Below are 22,629 nucleotides of genomic sequence, written 5' to 3'. Positions count from 1 at the left end.
ACTAAAAATTGCAGGGGAGAGAGATGTAGGCTCTCTTTTTTTTCTTTACCATCTGTAAGTAACTATTGGATGCCAGACCCTGACACATTTTGCTTTCCAACAATGAATGCACAGGCCCAAGCCCTGGCTGATCTACTAGCCAGGTTTTTGACCTGGGCTCCACTTCTCAGGCCGGACTGAGCAGTGTGTACACGTAACAGGAAGGGACACACAGCCTGGTGCTTTCTGCGGTTCAGGACCACCTTCCCCAACAGCAGTAGGGACCTCATGGAGGGTACGGAACCCCTGCCCAGGCTTGTGAGCAATGCAGTGCAGGGTGGGTAAAGAAAATTTTAATGAGGATTTGAGGTGCAAGAGAAAGATGTGGAGGACTGGTACTCAGCCCCAGGCACCTCATGTGTACATGGCTCCGTGGAGGTTCTCAAGTCGGTGCTTTTGCTGCTGCTTGCGAGCCTGAAGGAAAGAGAGCACAATGGGCATGAGCCATATGTGAAGGCCTGTGGGTGGAGCAATGGGACAGCTATCATGGAGCTATCACTGTTTTCAGGCTCCTAGCATGTGCATTGCCAAGGCTCTTGCCCCTCACCAGAGTCACCAGGAAGACGACAAGAGCCAAGGACCCTGAGGCCTACCCAGACCTGCTAAGGTAGGAAATGAGAACAAAAGGACAGCGACTGGGGGGCCCCATTACCACCCTCTCCACTTACCACCAGCCCCTACCTTATCTCGTCTATGTTCCTCGTAAGTGTCATCATCAGTGGGCAGCTCATGGCGGCACAAGGGGCAGGAATTTGTCTGAGGAAAGGAGGACAGTGTTCCAGCCCAAGTCTGGTATTCATAAGTTAATATTCGTCCCCTGCTCCCAATACCCACCCCTACCCCTCTCCCTTTTCTGATCCCCTAACAGTTCATAAACAGAACTTGAGAGGCTTGAGAACTGGGCCCAGGGCAAGTGAGGGCTGAGAAAAAGGAAGTAGTACCTTGCTTAGCCAGGGCAGAATGCAGCTGGAATGGAAGAGGTGATGGCAAGGCATCTCAATGGCAGTCTCCTCCTCCTCAAATTCCAAAAGACACACGGGGCACTTGAGCTCTTTAGGAGGGAGTGCTGATCAGGAGAGCCGCTACAGGCCCTACCTCCCAGCTCCCACTCTTCAAGGACATTCTTGCCCCAACCTGACCTGGAAAACTGAAGGGCCAGACCAGTCTAGCTTGGGAGGGAGTGGGTCTGACAAACCTGCCCCAAACAGTGGAAAGAATTAGTGTTCTCACCGGCCTGAGAGCCCCTGATGACTCTCCTAGGAAGGTTCTCAACCACAGCTTTGGCAGCAGGTGGAGGCAGGTGATGTTCCCAATCTACTACCAACCCCAAGTCTTCAAAGTCCATCCTATTGAAAAGTGACCTGGGAAGAACGGCGCATGGTCAGAACCACAGAAAACCATACTTTCTCTTTGCTCCAACAGCCCACTAGGCATTATAGCAAATAAATGCCCTGCAGCTAGTACCCTGCAGAAGTGCTCACTAGATAAAAAGCACAGTGGGAAGTGGTTTACAGCTGCTATAAGACAACCCCAGGCATGCAAGCAGTTTAGTCCCATTTTACACATGAGGCAACAGGCTTAGAAGTTACTCAGGCTATGTAGGAATGACCTGGTAAAGCCAGATTCCCAGTGGCAGCGCTGGCTGCCGTGCTTGGTGTTCCTAACTAATGTACCTACTCACACCCACACGGCCCTTCCCTTACCCCCATCACCCATATTCTCCCTCACCTGCTACAACCGGCTGCCTTCCCGCTCCCTACTCCCCCTACTCTCCAGTTACAGTCTTTCCCACAATCTCTTTGCCCGGCCCGTCTATGGATGATCCAAATTATTGATCTCCCTCGAATCTCGTCTCTGGACTAACTCTCCAGATTACTCATCCTTCCTCCTCAGAATGGAGGCCCTATATAATCAGCCTTCTCCAGCCAGCCCCAGCCCAGAAACCTGCTGCCTGCGCCCCCACCTCCCAGCATCGCGTACCCACCTTGCGAGCTCCAGCAGCATATTGGTTCGGGCCTGCTGCTCGGAATCCAACGGCTCGCAGTCGTGTTCATCGAAATAGGACGCCATCGCAGCGGTGCTGTCTCACACAGCCCTCGAACCCCGCTGGACTGCGGCCCCGTGGCACTGGCCAATAAATTGCCGAGCTGAGAGAGGAAGACCAATCAGAGCACCCGAAAGGCGGGAACAGAGGCTCGTTTGCCGCACTGAAAGCGGAAGTATTAATTCTGCCGCCTCTCGTTGGCTCGAGTAAGTCAGGTGACCAAAGGCTAAAGCCAATGGCAGGATCTGGGGCTGGTCCGGAAACGTCTGTTTTGAACTCCTAACCTGGGGTAGGTACGTGGGAGTGTCGCGTAATTCGCGGCCACAGAGCGGTGAAAAGGGAAGTGTCGAGGCTGTAGGGGGTCCTGAGTCCGCTCTGCGGTTCAGCGGGGTTAGGACGCACAGGTGTTAAAGGCCCTCCGAGAAAGGGAGGCGCTGGCCTAGGGGCTGAGGGTACTGCGAACCTGGAATCACCGCGTTTCCCGCTGCTCTGTCCGGCCCCGCCAGGTACTTCTGCACCTCCTGCACTCTAGTTGGTTCAGGAGTTGGCGCCTGATTCCTCCCATACCCACAAAACAAAAATTTCCTGTTCATTTCTTCTCTATTAGGCCCAATAAAGAGCAAAGCAAAACTTCCCAACCGAAAGAGGAAAGATCCCTGCCGGGAAATCTGGGACTTTACCGGCTCATGGGACTATGTGTGTGACCTTCAGCCCGTTGTTCAACTTCTCCCCTAGCTTCTGTAAAATCATTGGCTTGGATTCAAAAGGTGGTTTGCATCCCTGGCTACCCATGAATATCCTGGAGGGAGAATGAGGGGTTACAGCTTTAAGAGAAAATAACCCTGCGACAGATACCCTCAAAGATTCTGACTTAACAGATCTAGGCCCCATAAGGCGGCTGTGTAGGGCAGTGGCTAACGTGTGTGCCCAGGCATCCCACAAACTTGGGTTTAAATCTTAGCTCTGGTACTGATTGAGGCCTAGGGGTGGTGTTTTTAGAAGTTCTACAGGGGATTCTATTTATTAATTTGTTTGTTTGTTTGTTTTAAGTAGGCTGCACACCATCATGGGGCTTGAACTCAGACAACCATGAGATCAAGAGTCGCATGCTGTACTGACTGAGCCAGCCAGCCGCCCCTCTACAGGTGATTCCTACTGTGAGGCTGGGCTGAGGACTACTGCACTAAATGATTTGGATGATAGCTACCATTTATTTGGCATCTAGAACCATTACATTGATGGATGTTTTACACTCAGTATAAATAACCCTCATGATTGTTCTGGGAGTTAAGTATGTCCCTTTTTACATATGTAAAACCCAAGTCCCGGAAGTGGCTTGCCCAAATTCACGTGGCCTCTAAGTGGTTTTGCTGACCAACTGCAGGGCCAAGTGTTTTTCTCCATCTTTCTCAGGAAAAGAAGATGGTAATGAGCCCAGTAGAAGTAACAAGCCCTGTGATGGGTAAAGCTCCACACAACTCTCAGGTTTGTTCTTATATCTCTGTCTGTAGTCCTCACTCTGCCTAACAAGGAACTGCTTCTGTTACATACTTGACCCTGAATTTTCCTTCCACCCACACTTGAGCTTGAGAGGCAGTCAAGTAGCCAGGCAGAGATTGCCCAGCTTCCTCAGTCTTGGTAGGACCTTCTTTCCTTCTTCCATGGCCTTTACTCTTTCATCATCTTTCCTGTGACCCTGAAGGCACTGCCTGCTTGGCCCTGTGTGGCCATGGAGCTCTGAAAAGGCCAAATCCTTTCCTACAGGGCAAACCCTAGGCCATCCCTTGTGACTGCGCACTGCTGCACCTTTGAAGCTCTTCCCTTTTTCACTGCTGTCTGCCTCATCTGTAATCAGGTGTCAAGCTTGAGGAAGAACATAGAGAAATTGAGCTGGGGAGGGGGGTGGGGTTCAGAGAGGGAAAAGCCTATCCAAAGGTGAGAGCCTTGTCATATAAACATCTTTGAAGTACTTTCTTCTCCTGGAGTCCTATACTGAGTATCCTCAAGACATCAGAAAAATAATAGATTTCATTCCTAGGGAAACAGGCTCAGAGGGTGCTGGTTGAAGGGTCAGGTTTGAGAACCACTCTGTCTTTCCACCTGCATTCCAGAAGGATCTGTCTGGGTAGGGCTGAATCAAGTATGGAAGGGAAAGGAGAGGGGCCATCTCCCAGGGATAAAGTCCCTTGGACGGTAGACTTTCTAAGCAACCCCAGGAGTGTAGGCAACCTGCAGAGCTTCAGACATACACACACACAGACACTCCAGCTTTTAGCCAAACAGCAGCTTTTAACCAAACAGCAGCTTTTACTGAGCTCCAGGTGGGGCTGGCCTGGCATGGCCAGTGCAGCAGGCTGCCCTCAAGGGCCAGTCTGTGGCGTGATAGGAGATGCAAAGGTGCACACATCAGGGATGCTCTTCAGCACTCAGTTGGGTGGCTCAGGTGGGAGCAAACACCAGGGTTTTCTGGAGACCAGAACCAGCCAGTATGGCCATCGGCCTCTCCTCAGGCCCAGCTGGGTCAGTCCCCAGGCCCTGAGGCAGCGCCTGCGTCCTGGGCCTGTGGGGCACTGCTGCCCTCACTGCTCTGTGGGAGAAAGATGGCCAGGAGCACAATCAGGATGACGAGCAGGCCGCCACCCACCACCAGCCCCAAGTAGATCCGGCATCGGATGTTCTCCCAGCTCTTCTTCTGGGCCAGGGTCTTGGTTGTCTTGCTGAAGGCTGAGCTCTGTGGACATCGCCAGACACAGGGTGGGAGTTAGTGGTTCCCCTAGAGATCCAGGGCCACGGTCTCCCAACCTCACCTCCCCGGAAGGGCCTAGTCTCCTTCTGCATCTTCCCAGCCTGTCTGCTCCCCTTCTCCACATAGCCTGCCCTGGAATCCTCCCAGCCTGACTCTTGGTCTCAGACACTGGTATAGCCCTTGACTCACAGCCCTACAGACTCACCCCCAGTTAACAATACCAGCCCTTTACAAAGCTCCACAGCTCCATACGAAGGACTTCTTACTTCATGAGGCCTACCTGGAGCATATCTAGGCTAAAGGTGCCTCAACAAACTCACAGGCCTCACACTGCCCCACAGGCAAGCCTCAGACCCCACCAAGGAGACCCTGAGCACGGCCTGAGAACTTTCTCTCTCAGGACCCCTTCTGGCCTCTCCCTCCCCCATCCCTGCTTCCCCAGGCCTCACACCATGTCCAGGAGTTGGTCAGAACGCTGCTCCAGCTCTGCCAGTTTTCCATCGCGCTCCAGGACCTTGTCGAAGTTGTTGAGCATGATTTCCGTCACCTCGTCCGCCTGCCGCTGGCACCGTTCCAACTCTTTCCCTGCCTGGGCGCCAAGCCCAAGGTCAGAACTGCAGGAGGCCCCCATCTGATCCTGAGACCTAGCGGCCTCCTTGCCCCCACTGTGTGTGGGGTGGAGATGATGTATGGATAGGGTAACAGCATCTTATATCTTACATGGATAGGGTATGATATGTACAGAGGGAAGGACCAGTCTCCTGAGTGTGTGTGGCTTGTCTCTGCTCTCACAGCTTCTTCTCCTTGCCCATCAAGGCAGTCCTAGGTCAGCCTTGGATTTCAGCATCTCAGCATCCTCTAAGATGCCTCAGGATGGAAACCTCCCAGAATCTCACCCTCCCACAAAGCAGGTACTTTGCTCACCCGCTCTAGGATGGCCTCTCCCCAATGTGTACCTGCCCTGTGGCTTCCCACTGGCCTAAGGAAGCACCAAAGAAGAGGGCACCAAGCTACATGGCTAGAAGCCAGACGGGGAGGAGATCTACCCCCACGGGGCTAGGAAGGTCACTTCAGACCACCACACATCATAGGTTCTGCCTAACCCCACAGACACACACAGAGAAACAAACTGGGAAGATCAACCCTCCCTCTGACTGGTCAGGCCACTTCTGCCTCCTGGGATGACCCTGCTCCCGTATCAGTGCTCAAAACTGATTCCCTGTCTGCCTGGGAACCTCAGCCTCCCTGGCCTTTGGCCTTAGCCTTCCAGCCACCCACTGTCTTCACTAGGGTCCAACTCACAGAGATGAGACCTACTCTTAGACTTCTCAGCTTGGGCAGCAACCACACCAGACAGAAGAACCCAGGTAATTTCAGAGGAAGGCAGATGCAGGGTTCAAGTGGGGAGGTGGCGGGGGGCTGAGAGAACAGGAGAGAGGAAGAGAGCATGCATCACAAGCAAGAAAGGGACTGGGCTTTGGACACACGCAACTGAGTGAGATCTAGGGTAGGAGGCCCCAGTAAAAGCTGGAAGTCCAGGAGCAGGTCCAGGGACATGTCAGGGAGATGAATACCAGCAGATTAACAAACCACAGCAACTCCCTTCTCCCAGCCTAGTTCCCCCACAGCCCGTCCCTGTTCTCATCTCCTCCCCACAGAGCACTAGCCAAGCTCCCTTTCCTGCCAGACCATATTGCCCATTGTCTGCAGCAGACATTTTGGCACTTGACTGAATTCCACTTAAAACCAGAGAAAGGGGAGGGATCCGGTGTTCACGGAGAGCCACTCCTACTCAGGCAAGAATCCGCATTCAGGATCCTTGCAGCTGTCTTGCACACAACCTCCAAGCATTCCCAGTACATGAGTCCTATCTTCCCAGCTAGACCACAGGCCCCAGGGGGAAGGGCTACCTCTGTCTGCCCCCCCATCCTGGTGGCCTGGGGGGGCCAGCACAGTGCTGACCATTGCAAGGACTCATTGAGCGGGTCATCGCATTGTAGCCTATCCAAGAGCAGCTTAGTCTCAAGAGATGTTTTCCCAGTGTGTTTATCTAGCCCAGCAGGAGTTTCACGGGGCAGGCATCTGAAACCCAAGTAGGTCAATATTTACCCATGAGCTTAGAAAAGCAACCTGCTTGGAGAGGGGGCAGGCAAACTATGACAGAGGGGTGCACTCACAGGCTGGGGGAGCAGAAACTGGGGAACAAAGCAATAATGCAGAGAGCAGGGAAGCTGCCCCCATCGCTAACTTTTCCCCAGTAATCATCACCACTCTTATTACTACCACGTTAGTCAACAAGCTCACATAGTTCGCATTCACATGGCCCAAGGCATCCCCCCATTCGTAACAGCCCAAGGCAAAAACTTGAGAATGGACAAAGATCCGGAATGACAATCACTGCTAGAGGTTGGTGGGATGCTGAATATGACTGTGTTTCTACTCTGAAAACTCCAGCTATTATTCTCTTATTCTCCAACGTGGGGTGACATTGGGTCACATTCTCCAAGAGAGTTGGCTGTGCTTCCTGCTGCAATCTGCAGCCTCCTCCCCCCACTGCGAAGCCAGGCCTGTCCGGAGCCAAGGTGGGACCAGGCCTAAAAGAACACATTCGCTCCAGGGAACACAGAGGCCCCGGGCTCAAGTCCCTGGCCCTCCTGGGTCCTCTCTCAACTAGCAGAAAAAGGACACTGTATGCATAGGTCCCTACTGGCACAGTGAGAAATAACCACAGAATGTGGAAGGAGGTAAGGGACCAGAGGGCAGGGCCACACTACACCTGCCACAGTGAACTCAACATAGTGCCTGGCACACAGTGGACACGCGGAAAAAAATTTCTGAATGAACTGTGCCTGTTCTTAAGAAGCCCACTATAGACTGAGGGAAAGAGACATATAGGACATCATGAGAGAAGAGTGAAGGGCTGTGCTGTGAGATACACATATCCAGTGTTGGAGCCTCCCTCAGAGAGTGGATTCCTGTGAACTGAGACAGACCGGGTGGATGAGCCCTTACAGGATGGGGTGGAGTTGGGGCATTCAGGCAAAGACACACCATGCAGAGGGTAAGGGTGGAGGGGGGCAGGGTGGGGCCAGAGAATACACGCGGTAAAAGTCAAGAAGGGGACAGTCACTTGGAGGAACAGAACACGACCTAGTGTAGACTTCCGAGCCAAGTGGGGGACACTGGAGAGGGTCTTCAGAATAATTTCTCTATTGGTGGTAGACGGCAGTGAGAAAACTCCCAGGCAGAGAGAACAGCCAGAAGAGGTGGACAAATGCCACCAGCAGGGGTGTGGGGTTGCCAGGTAGTGGGGAGCAAAGAGCATAGAGAGGAAGGATGGGTGGGAGGGGCACTTGCCAGCCCTGCTTGGGGTCTGCAGGGCTGAGGCTGTGCAGTGGAGGGGGAGCATCAGCATGGTTGGTAGACAGGGGGTGGCAGTTACACAGGAAATGTTCTTGATAGACCGTTAGCCCTCTGTACAGAATATCCTGCCTTCAACCCTCAAACATCTCCGGTTTCTCCAGGCCAAATACCGTAGGTGCCTCTGAAAACAAAGCTTTCCCAAACCTCCCTGTCGTAACTCTCCCGTCTCCTTTCTTTCTTGGCTAGTGCCCAAGAACCCCTATTCCAGCTGTCACCGTTGTTCTAGTCAGAGGACTGGGGCAGCAAAGGGGTGTATCAGCTCCTTCCTAGGTCAGCACTTACCTGAGCTGAGAGTTAAGAACGAGGGCTCAGCATTGCAGCCCTGGGTTCCTTCAAATCTTGCCTCTGCCACTCGTCCACTACATGACCTTTCTGATCCTCCACTGCCTCATCCGTAAAGTGGTGACAAGAATAATAGCTATCATAATGTTAGCTAGGGCCCGTGACATGTTACGAACAAAGTGCTTGTCACAATACCTGTCACATACTAAGTGCTCAATAAACAAGAGCTATTGTCATTAATGGAGCCCAATCTTCCCTCACTGATGTTTTTTTCTTAGCAGTCAGATCTCAAGAACTACACAATATGTGTGATCATTAAAACCTCTTAGATATTTTTACAAAATACACGGCCAAGCAAGTTCTTCCTTATTGCAAACCTGTGTGCTTAATTGTCTCTATCTTTACAGGGGCCTTTGATAACCTGCATTGAGTATTTCCATCAAGCACTACAGGCTGCTGAGAAGGCTGTACATCCTGACAGTAATAACGGCCACCATTCAATGGACACAGAGCTAAGCACTGCCTGCTATTTGTCCTCCTTATCTTATTTAAAAAAATTTTTTATTTATTTATTTATTTATTTTTGGGACAGAGAGAGACAGAGCATGGACGGGGGAGGGGCAGAGAGAGAGGGAGACACAGAATCGGAAACAGGCTCCAGGCTCCGAGCCATCAGCCCAGAGCCCGACGCGGGGCTCGAACTCACGGACCGCGAGATCGTGACCTGGCTGAAGTCGGACGCTTAACCGACTGCGCCACCCAGGCGCCCCCTCCTTATCTTATTTAATCCTCACAACCCACTGAAGGCATGCTGTTATCCCAGTTTTATAAGAAACTGAGGCTCAGAGGGGTTAAACCATCTGTCCAAGGTCACAGAGGCAGTAAGTAGACGATCTGGGAGTTGAACCAATACACTGTAAACTCCAAGAATCACATTCTTAACCACTGTGCTAAAGTGAATGCAAGTACAGGGAGGTCAAGTACTTTAGCTGGCTAGGTAAAGACTCCCCAGACCTTCTGATGCTGCCAGTTCCACTGGTGCGCACACGAGGGAAGCCCATGGTTCAAAACCCACATTCACTGGACAGTGCATACAAGAGGACCATCTAGAAGATGAATGAATTCAAGCTCTTACCCATTCAGTTGTCATCTTTCCCATCACTCTTTGTTCCTGCTCTATCACCTATACCTGCCACCGTGACTGGCACAGAAGAAATGCCCAAGAAATACTTGTTGATTGAATGAATCAGAGGAGGACAAGGAAGAAAGACCAAGGAGGGAAGGGGGGGGGGAAGAAGGAAGGGAAAGCGCTGGGGGCAGAGAAAGGGGCAAGACTGAAAGAAACAGAGGGATGGGGCTAGGAGACGGGTAGGGGAGAAAGGTCAATGTACCTTCCCTGGGCTCTGATTCACTATTTGCCTCAGGTGAGCCTATGAGAGTGCCAGAGTTTTCCAGTACCCCTCAGTAAATTATCCTGGCCTCAGCCTTCATTTCAGGAGTTTCCTCTTCTCCCCAAGTGCTAGAGGCCAACTGGAAGCCCACCCCTAGCCCTGGCTGATCCCTTGCCCTGCATGCTAGGAAGTGGGCTCTGAGCTCTGTCCCATTCTTGGAGCCTCCCTCAGTTTCCTGGCGTGGCCTTAGAGCTCAGTGCAACCTTCCTGCCCCACTTCCTCTTCCTGCCTCCAGTTCCCTAGAGATGAGGCCGTCCAGGCATCATAACCCCCAGCCAGGCCACATCCATCACACCTCTGCCAGCTTCTCCAGGGCAGAATCTTAAAGCACCGAGCCTGCTTCCTGCCCAGCCCATCTTCCCAGGAGTCCAGGGGACAGAGGAAGCAACTGGCACCACCTGTTCCTGACACCTTTGCCTCATAGCTGGCAAGTGGGGACACAGGCCAGAGTCTGCAGCAGGAGTGGGGGATGACTCACCTCCAGAATGTGTCCCTAGGCAGAGGTTAGGAGTCAGGCCTGTGCCACACTCTGGTAACTTCAGTGGAACTTTCATGGTAAACATCTCCCTTGATCTTTCCCCAGAGGAAGGAGTGTGCCCTCCAACACCCTGCCATGGGGCTGGCAGAGCCTCTGGCAGCCCATCTGCTCAGGTTTCCAACTCCCAGGCCACACTTGGCTCTTCACAGCTCCAGGAAAGGCTGAAGAGGTCATCACATTACCTACCACTTCTCAGGAGAAGGTTCTGAGTGCCAGGCAGGGCTCTGCCATTGGATCTCCCTTAACCTCACAAGGACCGGCAAGGCGGGTATTGCTGACCCCACTTCACAGATGCGGAAAAGGAGGCTCAGGAAGGTTAAGTGACTTGCCCGGGCTCACAGAGCCAGCGGGTAAGTGGCCACGACCAGGATCTCAGCCTAGAGTCTGACTCCGTAACCGCGAGGCTCAGGGAAGGGGGGAGCCCGAGTCGCGCTCACTGCGCCAAGGCGGCCAAACTTTCTCTCCCCAGCCCGCGCGCCCCGAGTGGAGGCTCTGACCCCCATCCTGCTCCTGGCGGTGGCCACCTCACCAGGGGACCGGCGCGGATCCCGGAGGTCGCCTCCCACCTCGGACTTCAGACTCCGGCCTCCCACCCACACGTCGCCCATTGCCTCCCTGCGCGGTCGGCTCCGCCCCGCCCGGGGCCCTCACCATCGCTGCTGCCGCCGCTGGGCCGGCTCCCGCTCCTCTGTCGCCGAGCGGCCGCGGTGCCACACACCCGGGAGGAAACGGAGGGGCGGGGCCGCGGCCGCGGGGGCGGGGGGCGCGCCTGCCCCGAGCCCGCACCCGGGCCAACGAAAAGCGAAAGCTGCAGGCGTCCGGCCCAGCTTCGCCTGGCTCCCCAGCCCCCGGAACCGGGCGCCTGCGCCTGAGCAGCCGGGGGCTCGTTCTGCGCTCGGCACCCCCACACATCGGGGGGCCCAGTGAAGTGGGCTCTGGAGACAGGCATCGCCCGCAACAAGCAACCGTCCCAGTGCCACGGCGATGGCGCTGTGCTAGAGACGACGCGGACCGCCAGCCAGGCGGGGTCTCTGCCACCTCGGTGAATGCATGCCACCGGTACCCAAAAACCGACTCCGCAAGAAAGTTTTGGAACGAAAGAAAGTTTATTCACAATCAACATTGTGAATGCACTACCTACCACTGAATTGTCTACTTTGAAACGGCACCGCTGTGTGTTACAATTGTACGTACACGTATACACTGTATGTTGTGTGAATGGCGCCTGGCTTAAAAAAGAAAACGGACCCCCATGAAGAAGGTGCTAGTTCTGGCTTTTCTGTATTTCCCTCTTCACCACAAGGGCAGCTGCAGCCCTGCCCTCATATGACCCTGCTCCTCCATCGGAAGATGGGCGAGGCCACCCCTCCAGAGCCTTCCTGACTCTACCCGTTCTCGCCCTCTCCTCTCACTGCTGCAAACAAGTCACAGCCACCTGTTCTCCACCCCACCCCCTGCCACCCCCAACACAACTGTGGCTGCTCTTGAGGAAGGAGGTTGAGGGCTTCCCTCCTTGGGTTGAGCCCCTGTGAGCACAGCCCTCATCCCCACCCTGGGCACTCTGGGTCCCAGGGAAGAGGTTTCACCCCAGTTCTGTGGACCTTGAGTCCAGGAGTGGCCTGAGGAGAGAGGATGGCTGTAGTCTGACCTAGGAGGACAAAGATAGCCCAGAGGGCTTTTTTTTTTTTTTTTTTTTTCTTTTTTCTTTTTCCTCCCTGGCTTTCAGAGTATGATTTCAGGACTTGCCAGTAGGAGTCCCAGATTCTGTCTCCCAAACCTGTTCCTTCTACACCCCCTCCCCAAAACAGGTGGGGTTTTTTTTGTTTTTTTGTTTTTTTTTTTTAATACTGGAAAGCCCAGGGGAGAAATAGGGACAGAGATGACAAGAACCCTTTCCCCAAACCAAGAGAAAGAGTGGCAATGAGGTGGAACCTGGTGGGGAGGAGGGAAGCCCAAAGACAAAGAGGCCCATTGTACATGGAGGGGAAGGAGGGCCATAGGCCCTGTCCTATGACACTGACTGGGCCCAACCACGAGACATGGGGAGAGATGCTCGCCCCCTCAGCTGAGACCCAGAGGCCCTGCTAAGTCCCAAAGGGGCAGGGGCAGACAAAAGACAAACAGAACTTTGTAGAACCAGGGGCACCCAGCTGGCTCAGTCGGAAGAGCATGAGACTCTTGATCTCAGGGTTGTGAGGATAAGCCCCATGATGGGTTGTAGAGATTACTTAAAAAAAAAAAAAAAAAAAAAAAAAAAGAACTTTGAAGAACCAAAGAGAAGGAAAAGCGCCCGGTTCCTCCAACCCCTCACTCAACTGCAACAGGGCCACAGAAGAGAGATGGCAATGACAGGAGAGGTAGGAGGCCCTCAGGCTGTCTCGGCTAACACTTCCTGCAGAAAAGTAACAAAGGGACGTGGCAAGACCCAAGATGGACACTTAGGAGTCTTGCACACCACCCTAAAATGATTTTGAATTTTCCATTTGCTGAGACCCTCAGAAAATTCTGGTTCTTGAGACCTGTGGATAATAGAGAAGAATGAGGAGGTTCCATCTTTCTTCTCCAAATATACACTCTCTACCCCTCCAACAACTTGGACCTCAAATACGAGAATCTCAGCCAGAAGGCGTGCCCAGGGGGAAAAGAAATAGAAGGGCCAAAGGCAAAATGGAAGGGGAGAAATTACCTCACATATGTAGGGATACTGAAAGGTCTTTATTGCCCACTGGCCACCATCAGTTTCCCAGCCACATGCTGGGCCTTCTGGGTGTCTCTCCAACCAACTCTGAGAGCCCATGAAATGCAGCCATGGTGCGGCTCTCTCCTTCCAGGGGACCAAGGTGCTCCCTGGGCCAGACAGTATGGCAGCGGGGCCTCAGAATGAGGGGCGGGAGGACAGAGCAGCATTTCCTGCTGAGGATGGGAGAGAGGGCCCTTCTTGGCACCCACTATGGAGGGCTTCCCTGAAGAGGAGGACGGGGGGCAGGGGAGGGGCTCCCTAAGTTGGGATGGCATGGGTGGCAAAGAGCACGATGAGGAGGATGATGATAAAAACAATCACACAGATGAGGACAATCATCTTCACGTTCTTCCACCAGAACTTCCGAGCCACCTTCTGTGACGTGGTCTTGAAGTGCTCCGACTGTTGGGGGATAAGGCAGAGTGAACCAGTGCATCCTCCCACTGGAACAGAGGCCCACACGCCGTACATCTAAATACTTAAGTGATCAGTTGGAATAACAGACTGTTAGACAAAAAATGTTCTGTCCTCCTGCCTTCATGACAGTCTGGTGGGCCACGTTCAAATTTAGAGTTCTTGGACTCCCTTTGGCCCCCTCCTTTTCCCCTTCTCTTCTTGCCCTGCACCATCATGCACCTTGAAGCACCTATGCTCACACCCAGGGGTGCGATACTGTCTGCACGATCCACCTTGGGAGGGCACACACTGGGGCCAAGGGGTGCAAGCTCCAGATGGTCACATCTCCCTGGATGCATGACCCCTCACCCCACGGGGACTACTGAGGCTGGAGGGTGGGCTAGGGCAGCATGGAGGTTGGAGGTGACAGAAACTGCTCTTTCTCCTCAACTCAAGTTGCAGAAATTAAGTTTCTCTGGGCCATGCTCCCCTGATTAGGCTATGGAAAGAAACACTAAGTCCCAGGGAGACAGGAGACAAAGGACCTATACCCAAGATTACACACAGGACTCAGAAAGCCACGGCCAGTCTCTCCCTGTGGATGTGGAACCTTAGGCTCCAGCCTTTATTGGAGTTACTTTGTTAGAGTTACTCCCTCCCTGAGCAGCTGGCTTCAGCCCCTGGCTGGAGAGAGAGAGGAATGAGGTCTAGCAAGATGTGTGGGAGATATTATTCTAGCCTTCAGTTAGCAGAGGACCCTTTGATCAAAGAATTTCACTGCTCTTCCCAGCTTCTTTTGAAAGCAGACTCAGCAAAACTCCAGCAGTTTTCTACCCCCTGCCAAATAACTCCCAGAGAAGGCCAAAGGCCCTAGGAGGATTTTCCAGAGCCAATATTTTTGCCCTGGGGAGGTCAGGTCCAAATGATTGTCAAGGGAAGCCTTCAAAGAGAAAAATCAGTTTCATGGGAGAGAAGCCTAAGAATGCAAGACCTGACCGGGGTCGTCTGTCTCAGAAAATACCTCCAACAGTCAGCCTCATCCACCCTCCTCAGTCTTTGGACCCCTTCCCTGGATCCCAGTCCCAATCAGTGGAATAGAGCAGAATCAGAACTGGGGACTCGCTCATCAATTCCCAAAACAAGTGAAAAGGCAGACTTTCCTCCTATTCATTTTGCCCCCAACACCACCAACCCCCAAACCTCAACAATCCTACCCTCCCCTCTCTTCCTCTACCCCCAGTGGGCTCCCCATCTCACTGTGGCTTCCAGATCCTCTGTCTTGTTGCGGAGATGGTCCAGGTTTTCTCCTCGGGCCAGGATCCGCTCCACATTCTGGGTCATGATATTCTTGACTCCTTCCACCTCACTCTGCAGGTTCCGTACACGATCATTTCCTCCACCTCCACTGGCCTCCTCCTGGGCAGCAACACAGGGGTTAATTAGGTCAAGCAGTGGAGGAACTGAGACTCAGCCTCAGAGGCTGGAGGAGGAGAAGGCCTAAGATGGACTTTAGCTTTTTTTTTTTTTTTAATGTTTGAACTGTTTACAAAAAGAATGTTTTCATGTATTACTCATGTAATCAAAAAATAAACGCATTTTTGAGTCTCAGAAGTTGAGTGCTGATGCTAGACAGACTGGATCAAATTTCTTTTCAGGTTCTCAGGGCCCCTGATGAGGAAAAGAAACACAGCACTAAATCCCTCTCCACTGTTTCCTTGCTCCTCTGATTGGGTTAGAGGGAACTGCTGAGCAGGCATCTTACAAAGTAGAAACCCTAAACCATTACTTACCAAAGGGTCCTTGTTACAAATATGTGTGCTGGGCAGCAGAACACCCTCAGCTAGCACACCCCCCCTTCCCTGCAAGAGAGTAGCTGGAGAGCAGTTCGGGTCCCAGGCCTCCAGCCTAACTGCTGTGACCCAGAGCAACAGCAACCAGGCTCTAAGTCCCTCACCAGGCCCCATGAGGGACAGTCATTGCGCCACAAACTTCTGCTTTCCCCACCATACAGCACCATGCGCAGGCACCAAGCCACGACTGCCTGCTTAAGCAGATATTAAATAAAAACAGCAGCCTGGGTGTTGGGGGAAATGGAGGGCCAGTCTGCCCTGGCTGATGATAAGGTTTTTGAACAAGGAGGGAAAACCATTATTAAGCTCCTCCCACCCTGACCCACTAGACCTCTTGAAACAGGCCAGGAGCCGTGGGTCCAAACTAAATGGGTTATCACAGAAATCCAACTTCTGGTTCTTTTACAAACCCTTAGTTCTCTTCCTCACGTTTATGGAGAGGGGGCTGATTCCTCAGACCCGGCAGAGAGACAGATTCCTGGGGTTAGGGCTAAAGTGAAAGGCAGGCGGGAGGCGCGGGGGCAGGGGGGGGGGGGGGGCGCTGTCTGCCGCTGGGCTGGAATCCTCCCTGAGATCTTCAGAGGTGCTGCCCAGGGGTGTCACAACACCCGGCGGCTGGCGGGCTGGAGGAGGAGATGAAAGGCCTCTCAGCAGCTCCTCGCCTGGAATTCGGATCCCCCACCCCCACCGAAACCCTGCTCCAGGCCTGCACAGAGGTCAGGGGAGGGAGTAGAGAAGAAGCAGGAACACCCGCCCAGGCAGCTCCGAACTTTTTGCAGTCAAGTTGTCAAAGGAGAAAGGCCAGTCAGCCCTGGCCCAGCCCTCCGACTTTGCCGCCGCGCTCTCCTGATCCCCAGCCCCCAGCCCACTCTGGCCGGTCTTTGAATCAGCCCCTTCCTGGTTTCCAGCTCGCTCACCATGTCTCCAAGCGGCTCAGGCCTGTCAGCGGCAAACTCGCCTAGTCTGTTTCCTCCCGGGCGGCCCTCGGCTCACTTCCTGCTTGCTCCAACTTTCAGCCTGCCCCCGCCCACCTCGCATCCAGAGAGGTTCCAGCCTCACCTCCGGCAGGTTCCCCCAGGTAGGCGGGCACCCTCCATTGCCCTCCCAGTCTCCTCCCAAACCAGGGCTTAGGCTTAAAGCAACAGGGCTCCCGGGCACCAAAGGTCTTCTAACTCATCAGGAACAAGAAAAGAAAGATCAAGCAGCCCTCCTAGGTTTCCTGACGCTGGACCTCCCGATATACAAAGGGAAGCGCTCTCTCTCTCTCTCTTTTTTTTAATGTCCTGAATATCTGACCCCAAAACTTACAGACTGAAATCAACCCTAAGCACCCTGCCAGGGCTAATTAACATAGAAACAGAACACAGATATGAAAATTTCTTGCCGGCAACCCTTGTTCCCATGTTTATGGGTGGTCAGAAAGTATTAAAACCTCCAAAGTCTGGAATGCTGTGATCTTTGGCTGTGGTGTCAGAAAGCTCTGGGTTATTAGCTGTGTGACCCTGAATGAACCTCTTCACCTCTCTGGGTTTTGCAGGTGCTAATGATGATGTCAGAGGATGGTGGGGAGGTATAAAAGGATAGCACACGCAGTGTGCCTGGCAAAGTGTCCAGAACAAAGACCTATCCACTGTTATAACCAGGAAATGATGGCTAACCAACCCCTTCTTTCCTCCCAGAGTTCAACAATCCCTTCAGGAGCCACCATGAGGGGTTGGTGAGCCGAGTCAGAAATGGTCAGATGCCTGCCTTATGGACCAGAGAAGGGCCCCAGGGCAAAGGATTTTTCCACCACCTGGCTCCAGGCCAGAGAAAATCCAGTCTTCCTGGATGGTATTTATGAAGACAGAACAATAACAGGGTCACGCAAAAGGGAACATTCCTGTCCCATCCCTGAAGTATCAGTTCTAAGAGGGAAATGTCAGCTTCTCTAACACATGCTTTTTCAAAGGATTTAACAAATTTTGGACCTCAGTTTTGAGACACTTTATTCTACTTCATAATGAAATCTTATCCCAATTTAGATATTATTATATTTTGCAAACCTGAATTTCGATGGACAGTACCAGCCTGCTTTCACCATCCTTAGAAAAGCTATAAAGTAGAGGCGCCTGGGTGGCTCAGTAGGTTCAGCATCCAACTTCGGCTCAGGTCATGATCTGACCAGTAGTGAGTTCAAGCCCCGCGTGGGGCTCTGTGCTGACAGCTTGGAGCCCGGAGCCTGCTTCAGATTCTGTGTCTCCCGCTCTCTCTGCCCCTCCCCCGTTCATGCTCCATCTCTCTCTGTCTCAAAAATAAATAACATTAAAAAAAAAAAAAAGCTATAAAGTGATCAAGTGGAGGTGGGTCAGAATCCTTGATCTGTACTTGTGCTGTCCAGTACAGTAGCCACTGACCTCATGTGCACATAGTACTATGTACTGTATACTGTGAACATAGTACTTGAACTATGGCTAATCTGAACTGAGAAGTGAGGGGCCCCTGGGAGGCTCAGTGGTTGACTTTGGCTCAGATCATGATCTAATGGCTCTTGTATTCAAGCCCCACATCCTCAGGCAAAGCCCTGATAGTGCGGAGTCTATTTCAGATTCTCTGTCTCTCTCTGTCTCTCTCTCTCTGCCCCTCCCCTACTCTCTCTCTCAAAACAAAAAATTTAAACAAATTAGAATGAACTGAGAAGTGATGTAAGAGTAAATAAAGTACACTCTGTATTTCAAAGAGTTGTTATGCAAAAAAGAATGTAAATATCTCACTAGTCATTTTACATACTGATGACATGTTGAAATAATGTTGTAGTATATTGAATTAAATTTTAAAAATTGATAAAATTAATTTCACCTGTTTCTTTTCTTTTACTATTAGACATGCTGATCCATACCTTAATATTTGTGTGACCTTAGATAGACTTATGTGACATCTCTAAGCCTCAGTTACCTCACTGTCTGTGCCTGGCACTGAAAAAACCCTCAGTAAATGGTGGCTATTGTGATTACTATTATTAAGAATGCCAGGGAGCCTGGATGGCTCAGTTGCTTAAGCATCTGACTTAGGCTCAGGTCAGGATCTCATGGTTCATCAGTTCTAGTCCCACCTCAGATGAGCACGAGCTTCACTTCGGGTGAGCTGGAGCCCTGCTTTGGGTCAGTCCCCCTTCTCTGTGTCTCTCTTCCTCTCTCTTTGCCCCTCACAGGATTCTCTCTGTGTGTCCCTAGCTCACTGGCGCCCTCTCTCTCTCAAAAAAAAAAAAAATGTCCAAATGCTAAGGCAATGGTGGATAGGGGAACATGAAAGAAACAAAGGGCCAGAGTAGAATGTCTGAGAAGAGCAGAAAGAAATGAAGGAGGATTTCCAGGGTGGAAATCAAGGTGACAGTAGTTGAGGAGTTACTGGGGTCTAGCATGCCACTACCAGCCTTGGATATACATCGATGTCCCCGAGGGAGCTGACCCTTGGCCTAGATCCAGCAGCCATTAGGGAGATTCTCTAGGGCCCAGAGTTGGGACTGCAACCTGTTCCACCTTGTCTTCACCGTGCAGAATCCCTGCAGGCTTGGCCTCACCTCACTGTGCAAACATCACAATGTTACCCTTGGGCAGAAGACCACTTGCTAATGCCCTCACAAGATGAGACACTCAGTAAGGCACCAAACAATGCACAATGAGCAGAAATGGTACTATGCGGATGGGGGTGCCTGGCTGGCTCAGTCAGAAGAGCATGTGCCTCTTGATCTTGAGGTCTTGAGTTAAAGCCCCACATTGGGCCTAGAGCTTACTTGAGAAGAAAAGAAAAGAAAAAGAAAGGAAAAAGAAATGATAATATGGGCAGGGTGCAAGAAGAGAAACAAGTCGTCGATTCCCTTACAGTTAAGGAAGGCTCTATCCCAGGAGAGATGGAATATCAGTCACTCTGAAAAGAAAAATGCTAGGTGGTAGGAGTGGCAGTCAAAGAAGCAATCACGGTGTGATGAAGAATATTCTCAGTCCCTATGTGATCAGAAGATTTGGGTATCAGCTCTCCTACTCCTTGGCTGTAGAGTCTTGGGCAAGCCACTTCCCTCTGGGAGCTTCAGTTTCTTCATCTGCAAAATGGGAAGAAGAATGAAGGTGCTTTGCAGGGTTATTATTTGGATTAAACGGTATGGATATATATTTCTATATTTCTACTAAACCACTTTATGAATGAAAAAAGAAACTAATGGAGAAAGTAGAATGAGAAAATAGTGGAAGAGGAATAGTTAACACACTGTTACCTATTGCCTGCAACCAGGCAAACTTTGGGGGTACACTGACATCTGTCCCAGTCTTCTTACTTATGGCCCAAGTGGGCAGTTTACTCCCTCTCTGGGGAAAGGCTAGAAAGTAAGGAAAGGCACATTCAGGAGGCACAACTGGAATTGCTTCCTGAGGGATCATAAAGCTCTCACGACTGCCAAGGCCTCTTTTGTCTCCAAATCCTTTTGTCGACTGTTACACTGCTGGCCACCCCATCTGTGACACAGTCACCTCCCCCCCCCCCCCATTGCTTCTAATGTGCCTTCTTCCTTTCTGACTGTGACCTTAGAAGCAGAAGGTTCTGCCCTTGGCCATCTTCACTTCCGACTCTGCACTCTCCTGGAGTAATAGTCCTCTATGAGGTTGATTTTGCCCTCCAAGGGACATTTGACAACATCTGGAGACATTTTGGGTTGTTGCAACTGAGGGGATGTCTACTGGCATCCAGCGGGTAGAGGCCAAGGGTGCCAAATTTCCTACAGCTCTCTCACAACAAAGAATTACATGGACCAAAATGTCAATAGTTCTAAGGCTGAAACCCTGGTCTCTCTAGGGAAGTGCAACGCTTTATGGTTGTAGCAGCCATTTCTGGATGATCCCCAAATCTGTATCTCCAGCCCTGACCTTGCTTTCAATTGCTACTACCGCGTCTCCAATGCCCTCTCCACAGACACCTCTGACAGTCAAAGCAAGCCCTTTATCTTTTCCCCGTATTCCTCCTGCTGGGTAGTAGTACTCCCATTCTTGGGAAACCCCCAGTTTCCCAAGCTAGGGATCCCTAAACCATCCTAGATCCACAATGGGACATCACTAAGTCTTGATTCTATCTTGGTCACATCTCTCTATCCACTCTCTCCTTTCCACACCAGCTCCTGCTTCCTAGGTAACACCAGTATTATCTCCTCTCTGGACAATTTCATCCACCTCCAAACTGACCCTTCTTTTCCCATCCATTCCTCATAGGGCTGCTTGCTATCTTCCCAAGCACAGATTTGAGTATGCTCCACCTGGTCCCCAGAGTAAAGCCCCAAGTTCCCGGTTTGGCATCCCAAGATTCTTTTTAACCTGGTTTTCAAAGCTTATCTCCCATGAGACTCACCTCCCACTCCCCTCAATCATACCAAATTATATGTGCTTCCTCAAACACACCATCCCCCCTTTTCTAAACTTTTTTTTTGTTTATTTATTTTTGAGAGAGACAGAGACAGAGTGCGAGTGGGGAAGGGGCAGAGAGAGAGGGAGACACAGAATCTGAAGCAGGCTCTAGTCTCTCAGCTGTCAGCACAGAGCCCGACATGGGGCTCAAACCCACACTGTGAGATCATGATCTAAGCAGAAAGTCGGACGCCCAACTGACTGAGCCACCCAGGAGCCCCCACACCATCCCCTTTTATATCTTTGTTCAAGCAGACTTTTCTTATGATGAGCAAATATCCTGCTTCACTCATCACTAAGTCTATTCATATTTAAGACATTGCTTGCGTGAAGCATTCAAGATTTCCCCATTGAAGTTAACTTCTTCCTCTTCTGATCTTCTATGAAGATAGGGGCTATGTCTTCACTTTGGTACCCTTGTAGAAAATAATATATGCCATAACCATAGTAGGCACTCATTTAATGTTTGGGGTACTGAATCAAGAGATCTGAAAGAGGGCTTCTTTGTCTCCAGTGCATATAAAAAGATAATTTTTATTAGAAAAGATCCATGAAGAAATCTCTTTCCTGGATTTTGGGCCATTTTATGGATAAATGAATGCTAACTGGCATGGGTCTTTGTATACTGGTCCTGAAAGGATAAACTGGAAATCAACCCCTTCAACGAAAACAAGTTAAAATCATGGGGTGGAGAGGTAATGAGTTACCACAGCTCATTTATTAGCTGTACTTCTCTTACCCAGAAGGCTCTTCGTTCACCCAAGACTACTAAGAACTTTTGATTTCCCTCTTTTCTCTCAAAATTATACTCATCCTTCAAAGTCCAGCTCACGTTTTCAGAAAACTTTCCTGAGTTCTCCAGTCATAATTCATTTCCTCCTCAATGCTCCCACAGTACTTTATTTATTTTTTTAGTGGTGTAAACCATATTTTATAATAATCATAATTTGTTTTGTTTTGTTTTTTATATATATGAAATTTATTGACCAATTGGTTTCCATACAACACCCAGTGCTCATCCCAAAAGGTGCCCTCCTCAATACCCATCACCCACCCTCCCCTCCCTCCCACCCCCCATCAACCCTCAGTTTGTTCTCAGTTTTTAACAGTCTCTTATGCTTTGGCTCTCTCCCACTCTAACCTCTTTTTTTTTTTTTTCCATGGATTCCTGTTAAGTTTCTCAGGATCCACATAAGAGTGAAACCATATGGTATCTGTCTTTCTCTGTATGGCTTATTTCACTTAGCATCACACCCTCCAGTTCCATCCACGTTGCTACAAAAGGCCATATTTCATTTTTTCTCATTGCCACGTAATATTCCATTGTGTATATAAACCACAATTTCTTTATCCATTCATCAGTTGATGGACATTTAGGCTCTTTCCATAATTTGGCTATTGTTGAGAGTGCTGCTATGAACATTGGGGTACAAGTGGCCCTATGCATCAGTACTCCTGTATCCCTTGGATAAATTCCTAGCAGTGCTATTGCTGGGTCATAGGGTAGGTCTATTTTTAATTTTCTGAGGAACCTCCACACTGCTTTCCAGAGCGGCTGCACCAATTTGCATTCCCACCAACAGTGCAAGAGGGTTCCCGTTTCTCCACATCCTCTCCAGCATCTATAGTCTCCTGATTTGTTCATTTTGGCCACTCTGACTGGCGTGAGGTGATACCTGAGTGTGGTTTTGATT

The 22,629-nt window shown here is 51.0% G+C and overlaps 3 protein-coding genes and 1 long non-coding RNA gene across 5 annotated transcripts; 1 reads left to right on the top strand and 3 right to left on the bottom strand.

Annotated features, from left to right (window-relative positions):
* Positions 1–310: 310 nt before the first annotated feature.
* On the bottom strand, positions 311–11,292 carry RNF181 (ring finger protein 181). The gene is made up of 6 exons (XM_047853937.1): positions 11,175–11,292; positions 2,024–2,186; positions 1,270–1,400; positions 981–1,090; positions 721–795; positions 311–453 (listed from the first exon to the last, which is right to left on the bottom strand). The coding sequence occupies exons 2-6, from the start codon at positions 2,107–2,109 to the stop codon at positions 394–396; spliced, it is 462 nt and encodes a 153-aa protein (XP_047709893.1). The 5' UTR covers positions 2,110–2,186; positions 11,175–11,292; the 3' UTR covers positions 311–393.
* Positions 4,371–11,450, bottom strand: VAMP5 (vesicle associated membrane protein 5). 2 transcript variants are annotated; one of them, XM_047853933.1, is made up of 3 exons: positions 11,175–11,450; positions 5,281–5,418; positions 4,371–4,814 (listed from the first exon to the last, which is right to left on the bottom strand). In XM_047853933.1, the coding sequence occupies exons 1-3, from the start codon at positions 11,433–11,435 to the stop codon at positions 4,605–4,607; spliced, it is 609 nt and encodes a 202-aa protein (XP_047709889.1). In that variant the 5' UTR covers positions 11,436–11,450; the 3' UTR covers positions 4,371–4,604. The 2 variants fall into 2 exon arrangements, with proteins under 2 accessions (XP_047709889.1, XP_047709890.1); XM_047853934.1 differs by having other exon boundaries at positions 5,281–5,494; positions 11,175–11,232.
* On the top strand, positions 5,463–9,104 carry LOC125162658 (uncharacterized). Its single transcript, XR_007151121.1, has 2 exons — positions 5,463–5,740; positions 8,942–9,104. It is a non-coding gene; the product is annotated as an uncharacterized LOC125162658 (long non-coding RNA).
* A 1,769-nt stretch (positions 11,451–13,219) lies between the features above and the next one.
* VAMP8 (vesicle associated membrane protein 8) lies at positions 13,220–16,584 on the bottom strand. Its single transcript, XM_047853938.1, has 3 exons — positions 16,427–16,584; positions 14,917–15,075; positions 13,220–13,665 (listed from the first exon to the last, which is right to left on the bottom strand). The coding sequence occupies exons 1-3, from the start codon at positions 16,427–16,429 to the stop codon at positions 13,522–13,524; spliced, it is 306 nt and encodes a 101-aa protein (XP_047709894.1). The 5' UTR covers positions 16,430–16,584; the 3' UTR covers positions 13,220–13,521.
* Between the last annotated feature and the right edge of the window lie 6,045 nt (positions 16,585–22,629).

This window comes from Prionailurus viverrinus, chromosome A3 (assembly GCF_022837055.1).
Source record: "Prionailurus viverrinus isolate Anna chromosome A3, UM_Priviv_1.0, whole genome shotgun sequence".
NCBI classification, from domain to species: Eukaryota; Metazoa; Chordata; class Mammalia; order Carnivora; family Felidae; genus Prionailurus; species Prionailurus viverrinus.
Note: the sequence above shows the minus strand (reverse complement) of the source record. Positions and strands in the feature narration are given on the sequence as shown.